Source organism: Gavia stellata, chromosome 13, assembly GCF_030936135.1.
Source record: "Gavia stellata isolate bGavSte3 chromosome 13, bGavSte3.hap2, whole genome shotgun sequence".
NCBI classification, from domain to species: Eukaryota; Metazoa; Chordata; class Aves; order Gaviiformes; family Gaviidae; genus Gavia; species Gavia stellata.
Window position 1 is genome coordinate 12,789,259 of NC_082606.1, and position 17,933 is coordinate 12,807,191.

At 52.4% G+C, this 17,933-nt stretch overlaps 1 protein-coding gene across 1 annotated transcript in view; it reads right to left on the minus strand.

The window, feature by feature from the left end:
• Window positions 1-11,339, minus strand: part of SHC4 (SHC adaptor protein 4) — a 34,099-nt gene extending 22,760 nt beyond the window's left edge. Inside the window, exon 1 of the mRNA XM_059823737.1 lies at window positions 10,701-11,339. Coding sequence (XP_059679720.1) covers window positions 10,701-11,279 — 579 coding nt within the window. The 5' untranslated portion in view covers window positions 11,280-11,339. The remainder of the gene's footprint in view (window positions 1-10,700) is intronic.
• Between the last annotated feature and the right edge of the window lie 6,594 nt (window positions 11,340-17,933).

The window sequence follows — 17,933 nt, forward strand, 5'->3', positions numbered from 1 at the left end:
TCCCTATTTTGGTTTCTTTCCAGAGAGCAATATAACCCTTGGGAGAACTCCAGAATTAGGTCAGAGCCCTGGAAGGACATCAATAAGAATCTGAAGGGTTAGCAGAACTGCTTCCCTAATGAACATTTAATGACTTTGTAAAGGGCTCTGAGAGCTATCTTACTTGTTAAAGATATTCCTGCTTAACGGGAACAAAGCAAATGTGGAAAATATGTCTAGAGCCTCAGCTTGTAGCACAGCAGAGACCTCTGATCCTGCAGTATAAGGTCAAGCATCCTGTGAGCTGGTTGGCTTCTCTATCCTTGAAAAAAGAAAGATTTAGAGGAGTAGGTGAGTCATATGCTGATAAGTGAGTCCCCATTGCATCCTGAGCAGATGCGTGGGAAGCTACTCTAAGCAAAGATGAAAAATCAATATTAGGTTTTTGCATAAGTGACCCTGAGTGAAGCTGAGCTTATCAATGATTCACAAAAGATTTTTTTTTTTTCCTTTAAAAGCCTGAGTAGGGAAGTGCATTGACATGGCACCTCACTGCATCCCTCATTTATTTTAGCTGCCATTGGTTATCTAAACCAACGCAGTTAGTAATGGCTGAAGCTTCACATCTCATTAGGAGGGTACAGAGAACCAACAGAGCCCTGGGCAGGGGGACACCGCGGGACTGGGGCAGGGGAAGTCAGGGTCACAGAGCTGGGGAGAAGCCATGGAGCACATAAAGGACAATGGGATACCATAAGGCTATTCAAGAAAACAAAAGACACTCCCCAAAGAAGAAAAAATAATTAACAAATAAACAAGGAAAATATTAACCCCTCCATGGCTGAGTAACAAGCAGCACGACCAGTGTATGAGAGAAAGGGGAAGGCAGGAGACAAGGGCAACACCTGTCTCGGGGACTTCTCCTGCACCTGCACTCCAGTTCAGGTGGTGCCCCTGCTCCCCATCCTGTATACCCCGAAGAGCAGCTCCCACAAAAAGCTAGTGGGCTCGTCTGGGGATGCAGGGTCGAGGCCAGCTCCCACTTTCCTGCTGCAGGGAGGGTTAAGCTGAAGCATCAGCAGGGCAGCAGCCGCGGGTGCCCTCCCGCATCGCGCCGGGAGAGGAGGCCGCAGCAGCACACAGCCCTCGCCCCAGCCCAAGCTGTCCACCAGCTGGTTTGGTAACATGGTGATAGGGGTGTTGAGGGTTCAAAGGCGGTGTCCAAGGACAGGGGTTCCTCTTCCAAAGCCCTGCAAAGAGGAGCGCGGCTCAGCTTCACTGAGCGGCTAAGGGGAAGCCAGAAGAAGCTGGACACAGGCACAAGGCTGCTGACACAGGCCCGAGGCAACAAGCACAGATCTAACTGCAGAATTCAGCTACCTGTAGAAGAATAAAATGCCAATACTGAAAAAAGCCGAGCACTAAAGACTTGGCATCACCAGTGAAAGCAGATGCTGAATTCACTGATCTGTCAGCAGCAGAATCATACAATCATAGAATCGTTTAGGTTGGAAAAGACCTTTAAGATCATCAAGTCCAACCGTTAACCTAACACTGCCAAGTCCACCACTAAACCATGTCCCTCAGCACCTCATCTACACGTCTTTTAAATATCTCCAGGGATGAAGAGCTCATGCTAGGACGAGCCACAGCAGGGAGAGGGAGAGGGAGAGGGAGAGGGAGAGGGAGAGGGAGAGGGAGAGGGAGAGGGAGAGGGAGAGGGAGAGGGAGAGGGAGAGGGAGAGGGAGAGGGAGAGGGAGAGGGAGAGGGAGAGGGAGAGGGAGAGGGAGAGGGAGAGGGAGAGGGAGAGGGAGAGGGAGAGGGAGAGGGAGAGGGAGACTTGCTGGCCCCTGCTGGAAAGGGAATGGCTCATCTAACGGCAACGTGCGCAAAGCTGTCCCCATTTCCCTGCAAAGGGCTGGGGAGAGCATCAGCACTGGGGAGCTTCATCTCTCAGTGTTTGACTCTGGAGGGTCATCTGGGGCTGGCTGCTGTTTCCCCACACCGCTGGGATGATGGGGAGGTGGCAGGGAGAGAAGAGTGGTTACTGAAGATGCACACATCTTGTCACATCTATTTACAAGAGATGATGGAGAGTGACTGCAAACAGGATGAGGGACTGTGTGGGAGGAGATGTGAAGGCGCTAGGCAGGGCCCGTGTGAATAAGCTTTTCAGGCACCCTCTAATCCAGACCCACGTTTCATTTCATTCCCTGCCATAACGCAGTTAGTGGCTCCAGCTCCAGCATGAATGACAGCCAGTGATTCACCCACAGGAATGATACAGGGAGCAGCACACAGAGCTCCTGATTAAACAACACAGCTGCAGCCTTACAATTTTACCTATTAGCTAACAGGAATTAATTCATGCATAATGCCAAGAGCAGCTCCTGCAGACCCCCTGGCCAACTAACAAAGAATCAAAGGGACAGGATTTGCTCACAGAGGCAGTCAGGTAACATGCTGCCGCTAAACAGCCTCTGTCCAAACGTATCACAGAATCACAGAATGATAGGGGTTGGAAGGGACCTCTGGAGATCATCTAGTCCAACCCCCCTGCCAGAGCAGGGCCACCTAGAGCAGATTGCACAGGAATGCGTCCAGGCAAGTTTTGAATATCTCCAGAGAAGGAGACTCCACAACCTCTCTGGGCAGCTTGTTCCAGTGCTCTACCACCCTCAAAGTAAAGTGGTTCCTCCTCATGGTTAGATGGAACTTCCTATGGCCAAGTTTGTGCCCGTTACCTCTCGTCCTGTCACTGGGCACCACTGAAAAAAGACTGGCCCCATCCTCCTGGCACCCACCCCTCAAGTATTTAGAAGCACTAGTAAGATCCCCCTTCAGTCTTCTCTTCTCCAGACTAAAAAGACCCAAGTCCCTCAGCCTTTCCTCACAAGAAAGATGTTTCAGTCCCCTAATCATCTGCGTAGCCCTTTGCCGTACCCTCTCCAGCAGCTCCCTGTCCTTCTTGAACCGGGGAGCCCAGAACTGGACACAGTCCTCCAGATGCGGCCTCACCAGGGCAGAGTAGAGGGGGAGGATAACCTCCCTCGCCCTGCTAGCCACACTCTTCTGGATGCACCCCAGGATGCCATTGGCCTTCTTGGCCACAAGGACACATTGCTGGCTCGTGGCCATCCTGTTGTCCCCCAGGACTCCCAGGTCCCTTTCCACAGAGCTGCTCTCCAGCAGCTCAGCCCCTCACCTGTACTGGTGCGTGGGGTTATTCCGCCCCAGGTGCAGTACCCTACACGTGCCTTTATTGAATTTCGTAAGGTTCCTCTCTGCCCAACTCTCCAGCCTGTCCAGGTCATGCGGAATGGCAGCGCAGCCTTCCGATGTGTCCGCCACTCCTCCCAGTTTTGTGTCATCAGCAAACTTGCCGAGGGCACACTCTATCCCTTCATCCAGGTCATTGATGAATACATTGAACAGGGCTGGACCCAGTACTGACCCCCGGGGAATACCACTTGTTACAGACCTCCGACTAGACTCTGTGCCGCTAGTCACAACCCTGTGAGCTCTATCTATCAGCCAGTTTTCAATCCACCCCACTGTCCGTTCATCTAACCCACACTTCCTAAGCTTGCCTATGAGGATGATGTGGGAGATGGTGTCGAAAGTCTTGCTCAAGTCAAGGTAGACGACATCTACTGCCCTCCCCTCATCTGTCCATCCAGTCATGCCATTGTAGAAGGCTATCAGATTGGTCAGACATGCCTTCCCCTTGGTGAATCCATGTTGACTGCTTCTGGTAACCTTCTTTTCCTCCAGATGCGTTGAGATGATGGCCAGACCAAGCTGTTCCATCATCTTTCCAGGGATGGAGGTGAGGCTGACTGGCCTGTAGTTTCCTGGGTCTTCCTTCTTGCCCTTTTTGAAGACTCGAGTGGCATTGGCTTTCCTCCAGTCCTCAGGCACTTGGCCTGTTCTCCAGGACCTCTCAAAGATGATAGAGAGTGGCCCAGCAATGACTTCTGCCAGCTCCCTCAGCACTCGCGGGTGCATCCCATGGACTTGAGGATGTCCAGTTTACTGAACTGGTCTCTAACTTGATCCTCCTCAAGCAAGGGAAAGTCTTCCATCTTCCAGACTTTCTCTGTTACCTCCAAAGTCTGGGACTCCTGAGGGCTGGCCGGAGCAGTAAAGACTGAAGCAAAGGCGGCATTCAGGAACTCGGCCTTCTCTGCATCATCTGTCACCATGGCACCTGTCTCATTCAGCAGTGGGCCCACATTTTCTCTAGTTTTCCTTTTGCCTCCGATGTACTTGAAGAAACCCTTCCCGTTGACCCTGACATCCCTTGCCAGGTTTAATTCCAAGGAGGCCTTGGCTTTCCCCATTTCGTGCTTGCATACTCTGACAGCATTCTTGTAATCTTCCCAAGTGGTGAGTCCCTTCTTCCACATGCTCTAAACTTCCTCCTTCCACTTGAGCTTTTTCAGAAGCGCCTTGCTCAACCATGCAGGTCTCCTGCTTCCCTTGCCTGATCTCTTGCTCATGTCTCTCGCTCATGTGAGACTAGGTTCAAATTCCCTAAAAACATAACACAGGTGCCTGGGCAGAAACCCACCACAAGCAGCAGTGCTGTGTGCACATGAGCACAGCAGGGAGCCGACTCCCATGGAAGCATTTCTTTTCCCAGCACTGCTTTAACAAAGTGCTTTTGAAGTGAGGGGAAAACCATTTCTGAGCTTCCCACCACTCTCCTTCCTTACGGGCAAGGTCTGCCCGGGGCGGGTGCTGCCTGCAGAGCGGCTGCAGCTCTGCCACGCAGGGCAGGTGGCTGCAGAGCAGTGGGAGAGTTTTGCTTTGATTTGCTTGAATAACTCACCTCTAGCTTGTGATGGATCCGGCAGGAAGAGACATGGGGGAGAAATAAGCAGCAGCCACCAGCACATGACAGGACGATGGCACTGGAGTTTTAAGGAGACAGGCCTTTGCCTTTTACACCAGCTGTAGCAGCTGCAGCGCTGCCTTCCCTGTGGCTGGCTGCCGGGCTGGGGACACGCTGGTGTTGCAGCACCTGATTTGAGATCCCCCCGCTTTCACCCTTGCGGGAAGGTGAAGCGCTGGCCTCCCTCCACAGACAACACCAGGAGCCAGCCAGGGATGCGGGGAAGAAGCAATGCACAGATCACTGTAGTTTTGGTGGGGAAGTTTTCTCAGCCCTTCCTTAGATGCTGCCTGTGGTGGCTTTGGGGTTGAAAACTCACTGTGTCCACTGGAAAGCAGAGACCACCGCAGCTGCCCTGGCAGCAGCACTGCATTCCTCAGGTTGCACCATGCTGCCGATCAGCTGGGCAGCTTGGCTGCTCATCCTGCAACACACGGCAGTGTTTTACCGGGCGGGGGTCGCTGCTACATAACGCTGTTAGCAGCCACCAGTCAGGCTGCTAATGAAGAGGTTTGGCCCAAGTTTGCAACCTACAGGAGATTCGACCAGCTTGTTCCTCAGCCTGAACCACGCCGGCTTCCTCCAGCAAACACCAACCCCTTCCAGAGCTGAAAGCAAAGCCGACAGAGTCTGCTCTCCCATCCCTCCCGTGGGGAGCAGAGAGGCAAAGGCAGCCCACGGCGGCAGCCATGCTCCACCACGGGCATGGGTACCCCTGGGGCACCTGCAAGAGAGCACAAAACCGGGGCAGAATGGGATGGAAAACAGACTGGACACCATCACAGAAGAAAAAAGCCCATTAAAGACCATTAAGCGCACAAAAAACCACACTAGTTGTTTTTCAGTGCTAGCCTAAGCCCCCGCACTGCTCTTTTCTGGGGATGGCAAGTGCCAGAGGACTTCGCCTCATGTGCTTGCCCTGCTCTCATCTTCCTCCCGGTAGCAGCAGTGGTGCGGACAGACAGAAAGGCCCTTGGTCTGTCCTGCTTCTCCTGCCCAAGCAGCACAGCCTTTTCCCTAAGGGGCAGCAAGCTGTGGCTTTTTGTGATGAAGAACAGCTTTTGCCAAATGGAAATTTTCCTGGGAAAGTTTGACCCTTTCATTCATGCGTTTTCAATTTTTAAATAAATTTTCAGAAAAACCCAGGAAAAAGTCTGTAAATACACAGCCCCCCCCCACATGTTCCTTTTCTTTTTAGTTTTGTACTGAAAAACCACTTCCTGCAGCGCTGTACTGAGGCCAGGGCTCCAACAGAATTGTTTCAAAACTGCCCTGTCCCTGTGCTCCCGGCTGTGACAAAGCAAATTGCCTAAAAACACGCAGGTTTCTCTTAAGAAGCAATGACCAGAGAAGGGCATGGGCCTTGGAGGCAGTGCCGGCAGTGGCCCGGCGCAGCCCCGCGGGATGAGGCATGCACCGGTGGGTGCTGCGGGGCTGCCGTACCCTGTCCCTCCGAGCCCCGCAGAGCAAGCGCCACCCCAGCACCCTACAGCCCTGAGTCCCTGGCTCACGATTCACAGCTGCGGCTCTGAAGGCGTGAATCACCAGAGTCTATCTCCTTCCTGCAAGAGCCCCGGCTGTACATACGCCTGTAGTTATTTATTTACAACAGGCGATGCAGGGTGCCAAGGCCAGAGCAGCTCTCCAGGTGTGGTTTCGGGGTGCTGCGCACCAGGGAAGTGGCTGCAGCTGGAAAACCTCAATTATATCCCTGCCCTGAGCATGGGAGAGGTGCTGGCTGCTTCTGGGGAGCGGCAAAGGGCTGCCCTGAAACCCCCTCCCGCACAGAGACAGGGAGCAGGTTCCCCAGGCTCACCCATCGCACCCTCCATGGACAAAAGCAGGACTGTGCAGGGGACAGGTGCCCACGTGCACTCTTTCAGGACATACTTCACATCTTTCTGAACTCCTACATTAGCAGTAGTCAAGCTCCTTTTACTCTAGAGACTAGCAACGGATTAAATATACATATATAGGCCAAACTGCTAGCAGAGGATCAACCTATATATTGGTAAAACTCCAATATATCCATCCTTTATGACAAAGGATGCTACAAATAACCTGTACCACAGGATTTCACTATAATATTATTATACTTTAAAATACCTGGCAATAGCATTTCCCTTCCATATTTTAGTTAAATAGCACATTTATTTACTAATCTGAACATCATCTCTCAAAGACTCGTGCATTATTGATTTAAGCTCAGCCACAGAGCCTTACTCCATGTTAGGTCCAGTAACATCATCCTGCTGGTTCTCACTGGTCTCGGAGGGGCCACTAGTGTGGGATAGTGCTGAGTGCCTGGTCTCATCCTCCTGCTCGGGAGCAGCCACATCCCTGGCACTCCCCAACGGGCAAGAGCATGGACAGCAAGTGCCTCTTGGAGTATTCCTCAGGCTCGTCACAGCCATAACGAACGCCAGCGGGAGACACGAGTGCCGCGGCCGCTGCGGGCACTGTATAGAGACAACCTCAGCTCCAGATGGGCGGCATTGTGGGAAGGCACGTAACGGGAGGAACATGAGCAAGGACAGGGTAAATATCCGTCTTGTAAATCCTGCAGCAAACTGCGTACAAAGTACGTTTTGAAGGATAACAGTGTGGGAATCAGAGCCATTGAGGCTCCTATTAAAATATGAATATTTGGGCTCTTTGTTATTCAAATGAGCATCTCGGAGAACAGGTGCTGTTAGGGGTCTTGGCTTCCTTGTCGGAGCCCAGGTGACACACGGCCACAACACAGGTGCCCTGTCACCACCAGCCACACACAGCCGCAGCTGCCTCCCAGGGAGAAGTGATGAGTCCTGGCATCGCCTCTTCTTAAACCAACCCCAGAAAGACAATTTCTGCCTCACTCCAGTCCATAGGGGACAGCTTCTGCCCTAAGGCATGTCAGTACTTCACCATATTATTGCCTTTCTAAAATAACTGCAGATCCTCTCCACGTAAGTAGCAAATCCTTCAGACTCTGATTAAGCTTTTAAGGTCAAAAATCTCCGGCAGCAGCAGTCCCTGTAATGTAGACCTGACTTTCCTCCTTAAATGGCCTCTGGGGAGATCCCAGCGATCCCGTACCCTAACAGGGCACTAGAAGCTGTGTGGGGACAGCAGGTATCTCCAAACACCACAGGAGGGAAGGCGAGGGCCCAGGCGAGGGGGTAAGGACTGGGAGGATTGGGTAAGGACTGTGGTAAGGATGGGGATCAGCTCCCACGGCTGGCCCCTCAGCCTCCTGGCCCCCCTTTGCCACCAGGCGAGACCATCCCACCACGCCGCACTCCCTCCGCACTGCAGCTCTGTGACCCTGGCTGCTTCCCAGCCTAAGGCATCATCGCCAGCTCCCAGAGAAGCCTCATGGTCCCTGGGTAAATGAGCTCCTTGCCCACGCTCTGATGCTGAGGCCCCAAAACCCCCAAGGCTGCTTATTTACCAACCTGCTTGTTATTAAAGGGGCTGGTTGAAAAAAAACACCAAGAGTTCAGCCAGGACACGTTTTGGCGTATGTCAGCAGTGCTCTTGCAGCTCTCCTGGGCTGGCTCCTGCAGGCCCACAGCCACGGGAGCAACAGCAGTGGGATGATGCAGGAACGATGTAGGGAAACAATATTTCCCCATTGCATTGAGAGACTCCCACCAGCGACTCCCCTTCAGAGAGATTCCCCGTGAAATGTCCTGACTTCCAGAGAGACCGGCAGAAAGCCATACTAGAAATACAACATGGGGAGCAGCAGGAGGGGAGGAGCCCTTCCCCGCTTCACACAACCTGCCCGTCAAGTCCTTCTCCTTTTTTGCTCTTTATTCTGCCTTTCTTGCTCATGTGCTCCCTGGCGGGTGACACCTCGGTGCCTCTGCTTTTGGCCCTGGGCCATGACAGAAACCCAGGAAATTCCCCCTGTGCTTCATCATCTCCTCCCTGTGCCAGAAAATGAATTCTTTAAGTGTGCCTCTGGCATTAGGATTTCAGTATTTGAATCTCTATAGGTACCTCAAAGCCTTAATCACAAGCTCTGCTGCATCAGGTGCTGCTCAAACCGCAGCACACGAGGCAGATCCTGCGTGGCGGGCGCTGGGCATTGCGACACCATCCATCAGCTCAGGCCCTTCCGCAGGCTGGCCAGAAGCGTAGCACCTGGAGCTGCGGTGGCCCTTGCACTGTCACTGTAAGTCACACCCTACATGCTCATTCATTTATTCTTAGCAGCTTGTTGGTGTCAAAACCTCAACTGCTCATGTTAGTACCAGAATTTAAAGAAAAGTAAACATAAAAGGACATATATCAGTGTGATGAAATAGTGCACCCCCTCCCTCCACCTGCTGCACCCCGGGTGAATGTCCCAGGGCCTCCTGCAGCTCTGCTCACAGTGGCTGCTGCCGTGCTGGGACACCGTCACCTTTCAGCCACCGTCCCATCAAACCAGCTGTGCCACTGCTGCTGGACGCCAGGCAGGCGTCTCATTCCTCCTTGGGGAAAAGTGAACACGGCCATTTCCCCATGCTGCTCTGGTCCCCTCTGACTTGCCTGCCCTCCTGCTGCTTTTGGAAAGGGATTGATTGATTTTTCTTGGCCTTGCACCTTTCTTTAGACCTTCCTGCTTGCAAAACATCACATGGGAGGCACAAATTTTGCATGGCTTATGGCTTTTTTACTCCTTCTGGCACATTTTCATACCTCCTGTACACCAAACTGAGAGCTTACGCATACACACTCTCTCTTAGCACCCTGCCTGCAGCCCACCAGAAGGAACAGATTAACAACCCCTTGTACAGCTTGCTTCTGCGGTCCCCCTTGCATGTCAGGGACAGGCACGAGGGCTGCGAGAGCTACAGGAGCCCTTGGCCAGTTCAGCCATTACATGAGTATTTCTGAAGCAGGATTAGACCGCTTTCTTTGCCATTTCCCTGTGGTCTGCACTGGCTCCCTCCATGCAAGCAGTGGGCAGTTTTTGCCCAGGAGTGGTTTTGACAGATGAAGCATAAACACTAAAATGTGCAGGGTCAGAGGTTCAAAGCATAGAGAAGGAAGCAACGGCTAGCAAACAGCGAGGTCTGGCCACAGAGATATAAAGTCCAGAGAGGAAAAGAAAATTAGAAAGCTCCCAGGTGTGGCAGGGGTGGAGGCAGTGCAAGCACTGAGCTCAGGAGGCATGGTCTCCTCTCGGCCACTGACTGCTAATTAGAAGATGATACCCACCAACCCCAGCCTGCAACATGAAAAATACCCAGAAAGGCTACTTCAGGGTGTCTTCTGAAGAAACAGGCAGGGTTTTCTGTACACCATCATTCCCAAGAAAATCAGACACAGCCCTAGAGCATCAAAGGAGGGCAGCTTTTGCATCCTGCCCGCTCACCTCCCAGGGTAGGAGGTGCGGGGGAAGAGGTGCTCCGGGCGGCAACAGCAGTCCCAGCAGCTCTCCCACGCCCTCGGTGACAAACATGTCAGCAGCGTGGGCCAGCGTGCACCTAGTGCCTGGGAGCTGCTCTACAAGGGATGGGAAGCCCTTTTCGTGGGCCTCCTTCTCCCTCCAACATGCACCTCCCCTGTTCGAGCAACCCCTGTTTGAATTGCAGCTTAGCTGCACTCCTCAGAGTCTAAAGACAGCCTTTTGGAAATGGATGTTGTGTTACCCCTGGGAGCAGCTGTGGTCCTGTTAACTCCCTCAGTTTGACACCACAGCCCTATGTACATCAGGAGACAGGAAATACATGGGAGAAGTCAGTGGTTTGGGGCACTGGCTCCAGGAGTGGGAACACAGAGGTCACCCTGCAGCCACCTGCATGGTTTGCCTTGTCAGAGGATGGAAACCCTGTGAGAAGTACTCACCCGCACACCGTATGTCGTTCCCGGCTCCCCCACGTTTTCACTGCTCTGCACAAGGGTCCTGTCCTGCCTGCCCGCAGGAGCGGCCTCCTCAGCTCCCCGCACAGCGCAGTCGCCCACTGGCTTTGGGGTTAGGGCCAGCTTGTCCAGGTCGGGCTGTGGATAAGAGGCTGAGAGGCAGCTGATCTCAGGCGAGGCTGGGCTGCTCGGGATGGTCACGCACTCCGCGAGTTTAATTCTTGGCACCTCTTTCGTTCCCAGGCAGAAGCTTTTCAGCCCCGGCAGATTTGACGGGTTGGCAAGTTTCATGTTAGCCATCCGGGGGATCAGCGTGCACAGGGTGGTGCAGGCGTCCTGTGGCCCCAAGGAGACATCTTCCGTCAGTAAATTAGGCGTTGAAGAATGGGAAGAGGAGGAAGAACCTTTGATGTTTAAAGACGTATTTTGCGTACCTTCATCTAGGGACGTTATCGAATCATTCCTGAATCGGCTGTACTTAGCCCTGTGCAGCATTCCTGGATGTCTGAGTAACCCTACATACAGAACGTGTCCACCGAGGCTCTGTTGGCTGCGTTCTCTCATAGCCTTGGCAGTTCTGTACCTGGATACTCGTGCATAAACGGGCTCTTGTAGATAAATTATATAGAAACCAAGCAAGTCAAACAAGTCTAAAAACAGAAACCTATCGGATATTTTTGCTGACTCCCTCTCGAGTGGTGTATTTTCCTCAATGGACGAGGCTTAAAACTGCACGGACATCTGGTATTTTGTAAGCAGTAATAAAAGCAGCATACAGGAAAGCACATCAGTGGTACAGCAGCTTAAGCAGAAGAGCCGCTATCCAAACCTGCCTTCATTCCTGCCTCCAGCCAGGCACTAAATCCCGCCTAGCTCTGGAGACTTGCAGTTGTAGCATCGTTAACCGCCGAGTCCTGGCTGCAGCGACAGCTCAAGCATATTCCGCACAAAGCAGAGCAGGAGAGCTACAAGCTCAAACACGTTTTCAGACCGGCACGAACCCGTAAGGTGCCCAGCTCTCCGCACTTCCAAAGGAGAAGAGCATCCCCGCGCTGCCCCGCGCTCAGGCGCAATCCCAGTATTTTAAGAAAAATACTGCACAGCGCCGGCAGCTATCGGCGTCAGTCTCGCTAATTCTTGCTGGAAAGTCCTTCAGCACCGTCATCCAGAAACAACCGAGGATTCCTGCGCCTCCGGCGCCGTTTCCCGCAGAGCCGCGGGGCAGCAGCTCCGCGCCGCCCGAGCCGCCCCGGCCGCCCCCGCCGCCGCTTTTATGAATGAAGTTTTTGTGAATGAGGCTCGGCGCGTGCAGGCGGGCAGCGCCGTGAATGGCGCTCGGCGGGCGGCCGCGGCCCGGCGGCCCCCGGGGTGCGCCTCGCAGCCAATCGCCGCCCGCCGCTGGCTCACGCGCCCTCAGCGCGCGGGGAGCGGGGCGGGGGAGGGAGAAGAGGGGGCGCGGGGGCGGGCGGGACCCCCCGGTGGTGCCGAAAATCTCTCAAAAGCCCCTTTCTGCGGCAGGTCCCGGCCCCGGGCCGGCCCGTCCTCCGCCGCCGGCGGCGCGGGCAGAGCCGGGGCTGCGATGCCCCCGGGCTGCCCCCCCGGCACCGAGGGAAGGACAGGCTTGTCCCAGCGGCCTCCCTGCAGCTCAGTTCCAGCCACCAGCCCCGATGGGGAAAGGCCGTCTCCCCCATTGCACGTACCTCAGGCAGCGAAAGGAGCCAGCCGGGTTTATTTTAGTCACTGAAAATATCTGGGCCCTCAGCACGAGTTACCGCGGCTCCGTGTGGGGTTTTGACGCCTCGGGCAGCGCGGCGAGAAGAGAAATGCAGCGCCACAGGGGTCAGGCCTGAAGGGGAGAGCCGGCACAGCAGCCTCGGTTCCCTCCCTTAGCTGAGGTCTTTCTCTCGCTACATTTCCAATGTTGAGTTCACCTTCCTCGTGCGCACAGCGGTACCGGCCTCATTCTCTCCTCACGTTCAGTGCTGTGCATCAGCTGCGGGTGGATGAGGAGAGGCCGTGCTGCCCACTGCCCTGCCTGTGACAGGAAGAGAAAATCACGGGCAGAGAGCTGGAGAGAGCGCAAGAGCTCAACACAGCCGTTGCATTTTTTTTCTCTTGTATGAAAGCTGGTATTAATCCTAAAAGACGCAATAGTTGCTACGATAAGGTAGGGAAAACCCCCAGTCCAGACCCTGCTAGTGAAATAGGGCTCAAAGAGGAAGCGGCTGCTTTTGAATCAGCCCATTTTGGGGAAGATGGCTCAGACTGCTAACAAAATCAAACCCGAAGGCAAAACCTGGACCAGCCGCAAGTTACAAAGAGTGACTAATTTCTCATGAAGCTTAATGATGGCTGTGAGCACAAAAGTATAGAAAATGTTCAGAAGTGATTAGCAGCACTACTGATTGTACATAAAGCACAGAAACTCTCTTAGCATGAACATTTTTCTTTCTTAACTCTTTCATTTCAATGTCACACTAGAACATGACATCAACATGGCTGGAAGAAACCGCCACGATGGACAGGCCGTGGTGCTGTCGCTAGCGAGGAGGAAGGACTGGAGGGGGGGTGCAAGCTGTGCTTACCATAGCGGGGACAACGAGGACCAGTGTTCAGGGAGATGCGGATGCCCCAGGCTCCTGTCTCAGGGGACGTCCCAGATTTCTCTTTTTACTGCCATGAAAAACATGCAACCACACAAAACAAATTCCCTCTTCCTGCAAGATCAGCCTTACCATCCTTCCCACCTTTTCTCTGAGCACACAGCGAGGATCTTCCTGCCTTACAGCAGCCCCTCAGCCTAGATGACAGCACCAGAAAGGGTGGCTTGGTGACCAAGACGCTCCCCCATGCCTTGGCTCAGGTAGAGACTAGTTCATGGCCATGGGCTGCCTCTGGCCCATGCTGGTCCTTATCTCCTGAGCCCTGCTGCCAGCTGCTCCTTCCTCAGGAGGCAATTTGAGCCTTCCTTACCTGTGTGAGTGAGAAAAGGGGTAGGCAGGGTCCCTGCTGGCCCTGCAGGAGATGCAATCCCCACTGCGTCCTACCACAGCTAACAGAGCTGGCAGGTGAAAAGGGTTAACAAGACTGGCTTTAAACCTGTGTGGTGAAAGGGGATATTTTCAGGAAAAAGAAACAATAATACAACAGCCTGTCCTTCACTAATCACCCAAGAGCTGTGTCTTGAGCCCTGCATGGCAGCAGCACCTGCTGCCCCATGGCTGAAGCGCTGTCACACTCCCCCGGTGCCAGGGGGGCTCAGGGGACGCTTCCCCAGAGGGGCGAGGGAGGCCGGTACATTAACCAGCACTTCTCGGCTCACAGGCACCAGCGAGTGCGATTGCAGTGTGGGAGGTGAAGAATAGCTGGTGTTTCACAGCAAGTTCCAGAGAAAAATGCAATTGTGACAAGCTCCATTTTCAGCAGTGATCAAGAAATACAAGCTCAAGAGCAGAACTCAGCAAAGAGCAGCATTGTCCAAGGAATAGTAGCCATTGTGGGAGGGGGAGGAGGGAAAAGAAAAATGCCATGGCTTTGTAAATTAAAAAGCTTTTTTCTCAAGGCTAAAAACAAGATTTCTGTTTAAGATACTGGGAAATCGGCCTTTAACCAGCACAGAAAACAAAGCTCCTTTAAGCACTGGTGAAACTGAGCCTACAGCCTTGTATACTGCCTAAAAGGAGCCTGTGTTTCTTGCTCACAGCTCGAGTTCCCGGTTGCCCACAGTGCTCAGGGCCCGGGGAGCTGCCCCAGCTTGCCACCCACCCATCCGCCACTGCCCTGGCAAGACAGAGGGAAAAGTAATTTTGCCCCTCGCATGGCTGCTGACACGTGACGGTGCGTGCTGCCAAAGGGCTGCACCGTGCGTGTTTTCTGAGGCTATGTGGGAATGCCCTTCTGGTGCAGTTACGAGCTGAAACCTCCCTCAGTCGCTATGTTACTAACCCCATCACATCCCGTTTACAGCCCCAAACAGTCTCTCAGCCTCAAATATGCTGCATGAAAAACTGATGTGAGCAGCCCCCAGTCACATGTTGTCACAGGGGACGGGAGCTTTGTCAGGTGTAACCACATTGACAGGGCAGCACCATTACAGAGGAGCAGGAGCAAGCAGTTAACCAGCTACAGCCACCTTTAACGCCCCTCTAAAAGAGCTGCAGAGAAGGAGGTGAGCTAGCAGCAGCCGTGTCTCCAGCATCACCGCAGGAAGCCTTTGCAGCAGGAAGGAGCTGCGCCGGCCTGGAGCCCCAGGAGCCCCCAGGCACCCTTGGGAGTGACACCATTTCAGATTTGGGGCTGTGGGATCACAGCTCCAGCAGGCAGTTACCACCGCCCCACCCTCCCCTTGCAGCATGGGGGCCAGGGAAGGCAGATGCTGGGACACGAGCACGTGGTGCTCACTGGCGACAGGAGAGCTCAAGGCAAACTGGGGACCAGTTTAGAAGAGAGCAGCCAGCTCAGCAGTCTCGCACTGGGAATGTGTGTGGGCAGTGCGGGGAGCAAAGCTGTCGCCCGCCTGCAGAGCACACCCGCAACAGAGTTGCGCTCTTGCAGGAGCACGGAGGAAGCTGTTACGTGCTTCTTGCAACCGGCACGACAGAGCTCGGCCTTCCTGTTAGAACACGGAGTAAACAGGGGATTTTTTCCTGTATAAATAGCAACAGCAGAGTTAATTCATGCTAAGGTGCACTGAGCTGATCCGCCTTCCTTTCTCATTGACATGCCTGGCTGACACTGGCAGAAATCAGCAAAGTGTTACAGAATGGCAGGAAAACCCCGTAACCAGCAACATGGTGGCAGGTACCTTTGAGAAGCCCTGGAGCACACTTATTTGCACTAGCAAAAGTTCTGCACAGCCACGGTTTCATTTCAATTGAGAGAAATTTATTTTCCCACATACTGAATCACTCTCACTGTTTTATCTCCTATGGATACCTTTTCCTTGTTCTGAATGAGTTAAAACCAGGCATATTTGGCAACTGCAGCCCACCTCCTACTTTTCAGGAGAGTCAAAGGGGGGTTGCAGGGGCTGAAGATGCAGAGCTGAGAGCTAATGGGTTTGAGGAGGACAGAGGCACAGCTGCCGTGACATCCCTGGATACAAAAGTCAGAGATTAGACTATTACTGCTTTTCTCCTATTCTAGCTTTGAAGGATCCAATAGCATCATCTGATGTCTGTTGTCCCACAAAGTGCTGAAAGCAACAGCAGATGAAGCATCTAGTGCCTGGCTCTGGCTGGGAGCACAGCCACACAGCAGGAGGGACACAAAGACAAATTTCATCCTAAAGTAGCCTAAAGCTTCATCTCTGCAGAACTGCCCACCACATGAAACAAGCTGCAGCAAGAGTACCACAAAAGTACAGTCAGCTCGAAAGGAAGTTGGAAGCAGTCATGCTTTAGTGGCATCACAGGGCTTGGTATCCATGCGGTAGCAGGCAGAGAACATCCTTTCCTACAATTCAGCTTAGAGCTGTATTTTTGTAGGGCAATCCACTAAGCACATATTTGAAAAGGATAAATCCTGCAACATGGTTGAACTTCTCCCAGTGGCTCCTCACCTGTCCAGAGGAGATCCAAGGAAACACTGAAGGACATACTCTCACTCTGCATCTCCCGCTTCCATCCTTGGATGGTTGCCTTTAACTCAGGTGTAGTAAATCAGAAAGGAAACTGTGACATCAGGACATTTCTGATTGCTTTATTTTTGTTAATTTGCTCTCTTCCTCTACAGCAACATTCCTTCCTAAGGAAGCTTTTGCAAGAAATTCTTCCAGTTCTTGCCACCCACAGCTTTTTCGCTAAACGTCCTCGCCTCTCCAGTGCTCACCTACTCCTCAAGACAGCTGATGGCAGAAGGGGCACTTACCTTCTCAACTGCAGCTGGCAAACCCCCAAGAGTTTGAAACAATACTCTCAGGGGCAGAATCCATCTGAAAAATGCACCCTTCCCTTGCATGAAATACATTACGAAGAGTTGAATGCTCTAAATAACTTACATTTAGGTTTTTTTCCTGAAAGATGCTACCCAACAGGAGGACTTTTACTGCAGTTTTTTCAGAAAATGTGCAAAACTCCCCCACAAATTTAGAGTGATGGTATTTATTGTTGCTTTATAACTCCGCAAGAGATGAGTAACCTACTGTATAGGCATGAAGCCTTACAGAAGCACAAAGCTGTTTTAAATTTAGCGTGGACACACATTAACTATCCCTATAAATACAGGCCGAACCACTGCTGGCGTGCATGGTGCTACCACAGCCTCCAGTCTCCAGGGGAACCCGAGCACAAACAGAGCTGCCGCACAGATAACTGTAGGAAATGCAGTTTACTCATGCCCGCTCTCCTATTTCCCTTTATATAAGAGCAAGTCTGTTATCAGTGTTACACGATTACTAAATTCCTCTTTACTCATTTAAGTACTATCCTTGGAAAACAACGTGAGAGATAACCAGGCGCTTTAGATAGCATCCAGATGGACGCCCACACATGTCCGCCTCGCAAGAGAGCGCTCACCAAGCGTCAGTGGAAAACTGTAATTTAACAGCTACGAGCGTACCAGGGGGCTGTAGCTGTTGCCAAAAAGTACGTTCTGGCTTAGGTTTCCCTGCATTTTGTACTGTTTGCTAACTCATAAAAGACGCCAAAAGGTAAACAGTCTTCAGCTGCTTCATCTCCTTTGGGGTTTGTTGAGGTTTTTTTAAAGCACTATTGGACAAAAACACCTCCCAACACTATTTTTTAAAGAAATCCCTAATTTTTGTACACAGTGATCCTAAAAAATCTGAAGGCATATCCCAAGAGCAATTTTTGTTGCATAATAGTGTAATTTGACTGACTGGGGTTTTTCCACACATTACAGACATGCAGATTCTTAATCTTCCAGTCCTGTCAGTATAAACCTGGTATCGGAGAGCTCAGGTTGCTCTCGGAGTACAGGCAGTGCGAGTGCTGCTTGTATGAATTTCAGTGCTGCAATGGCAGGAGCGATTTTTTTCTTGTGGTGGTGGTTCTGTGCGTGCAGCAATGTAAAGCACCATTTAAAAAATTCTCAATAGAGGCAAGGAACTTTCCTCAAGGGCATTACAAAATGGTTAGTGTTTTTTAAGTGGTAAAAAAAAGGAGAAAATTCAGTCCGTAAGGCTTTGGGGTAATTAATTTTCTTGTTATTTCTATGGTACAAGTCACACAGTGCCACCTACTTTTTTGTACTTTCCAA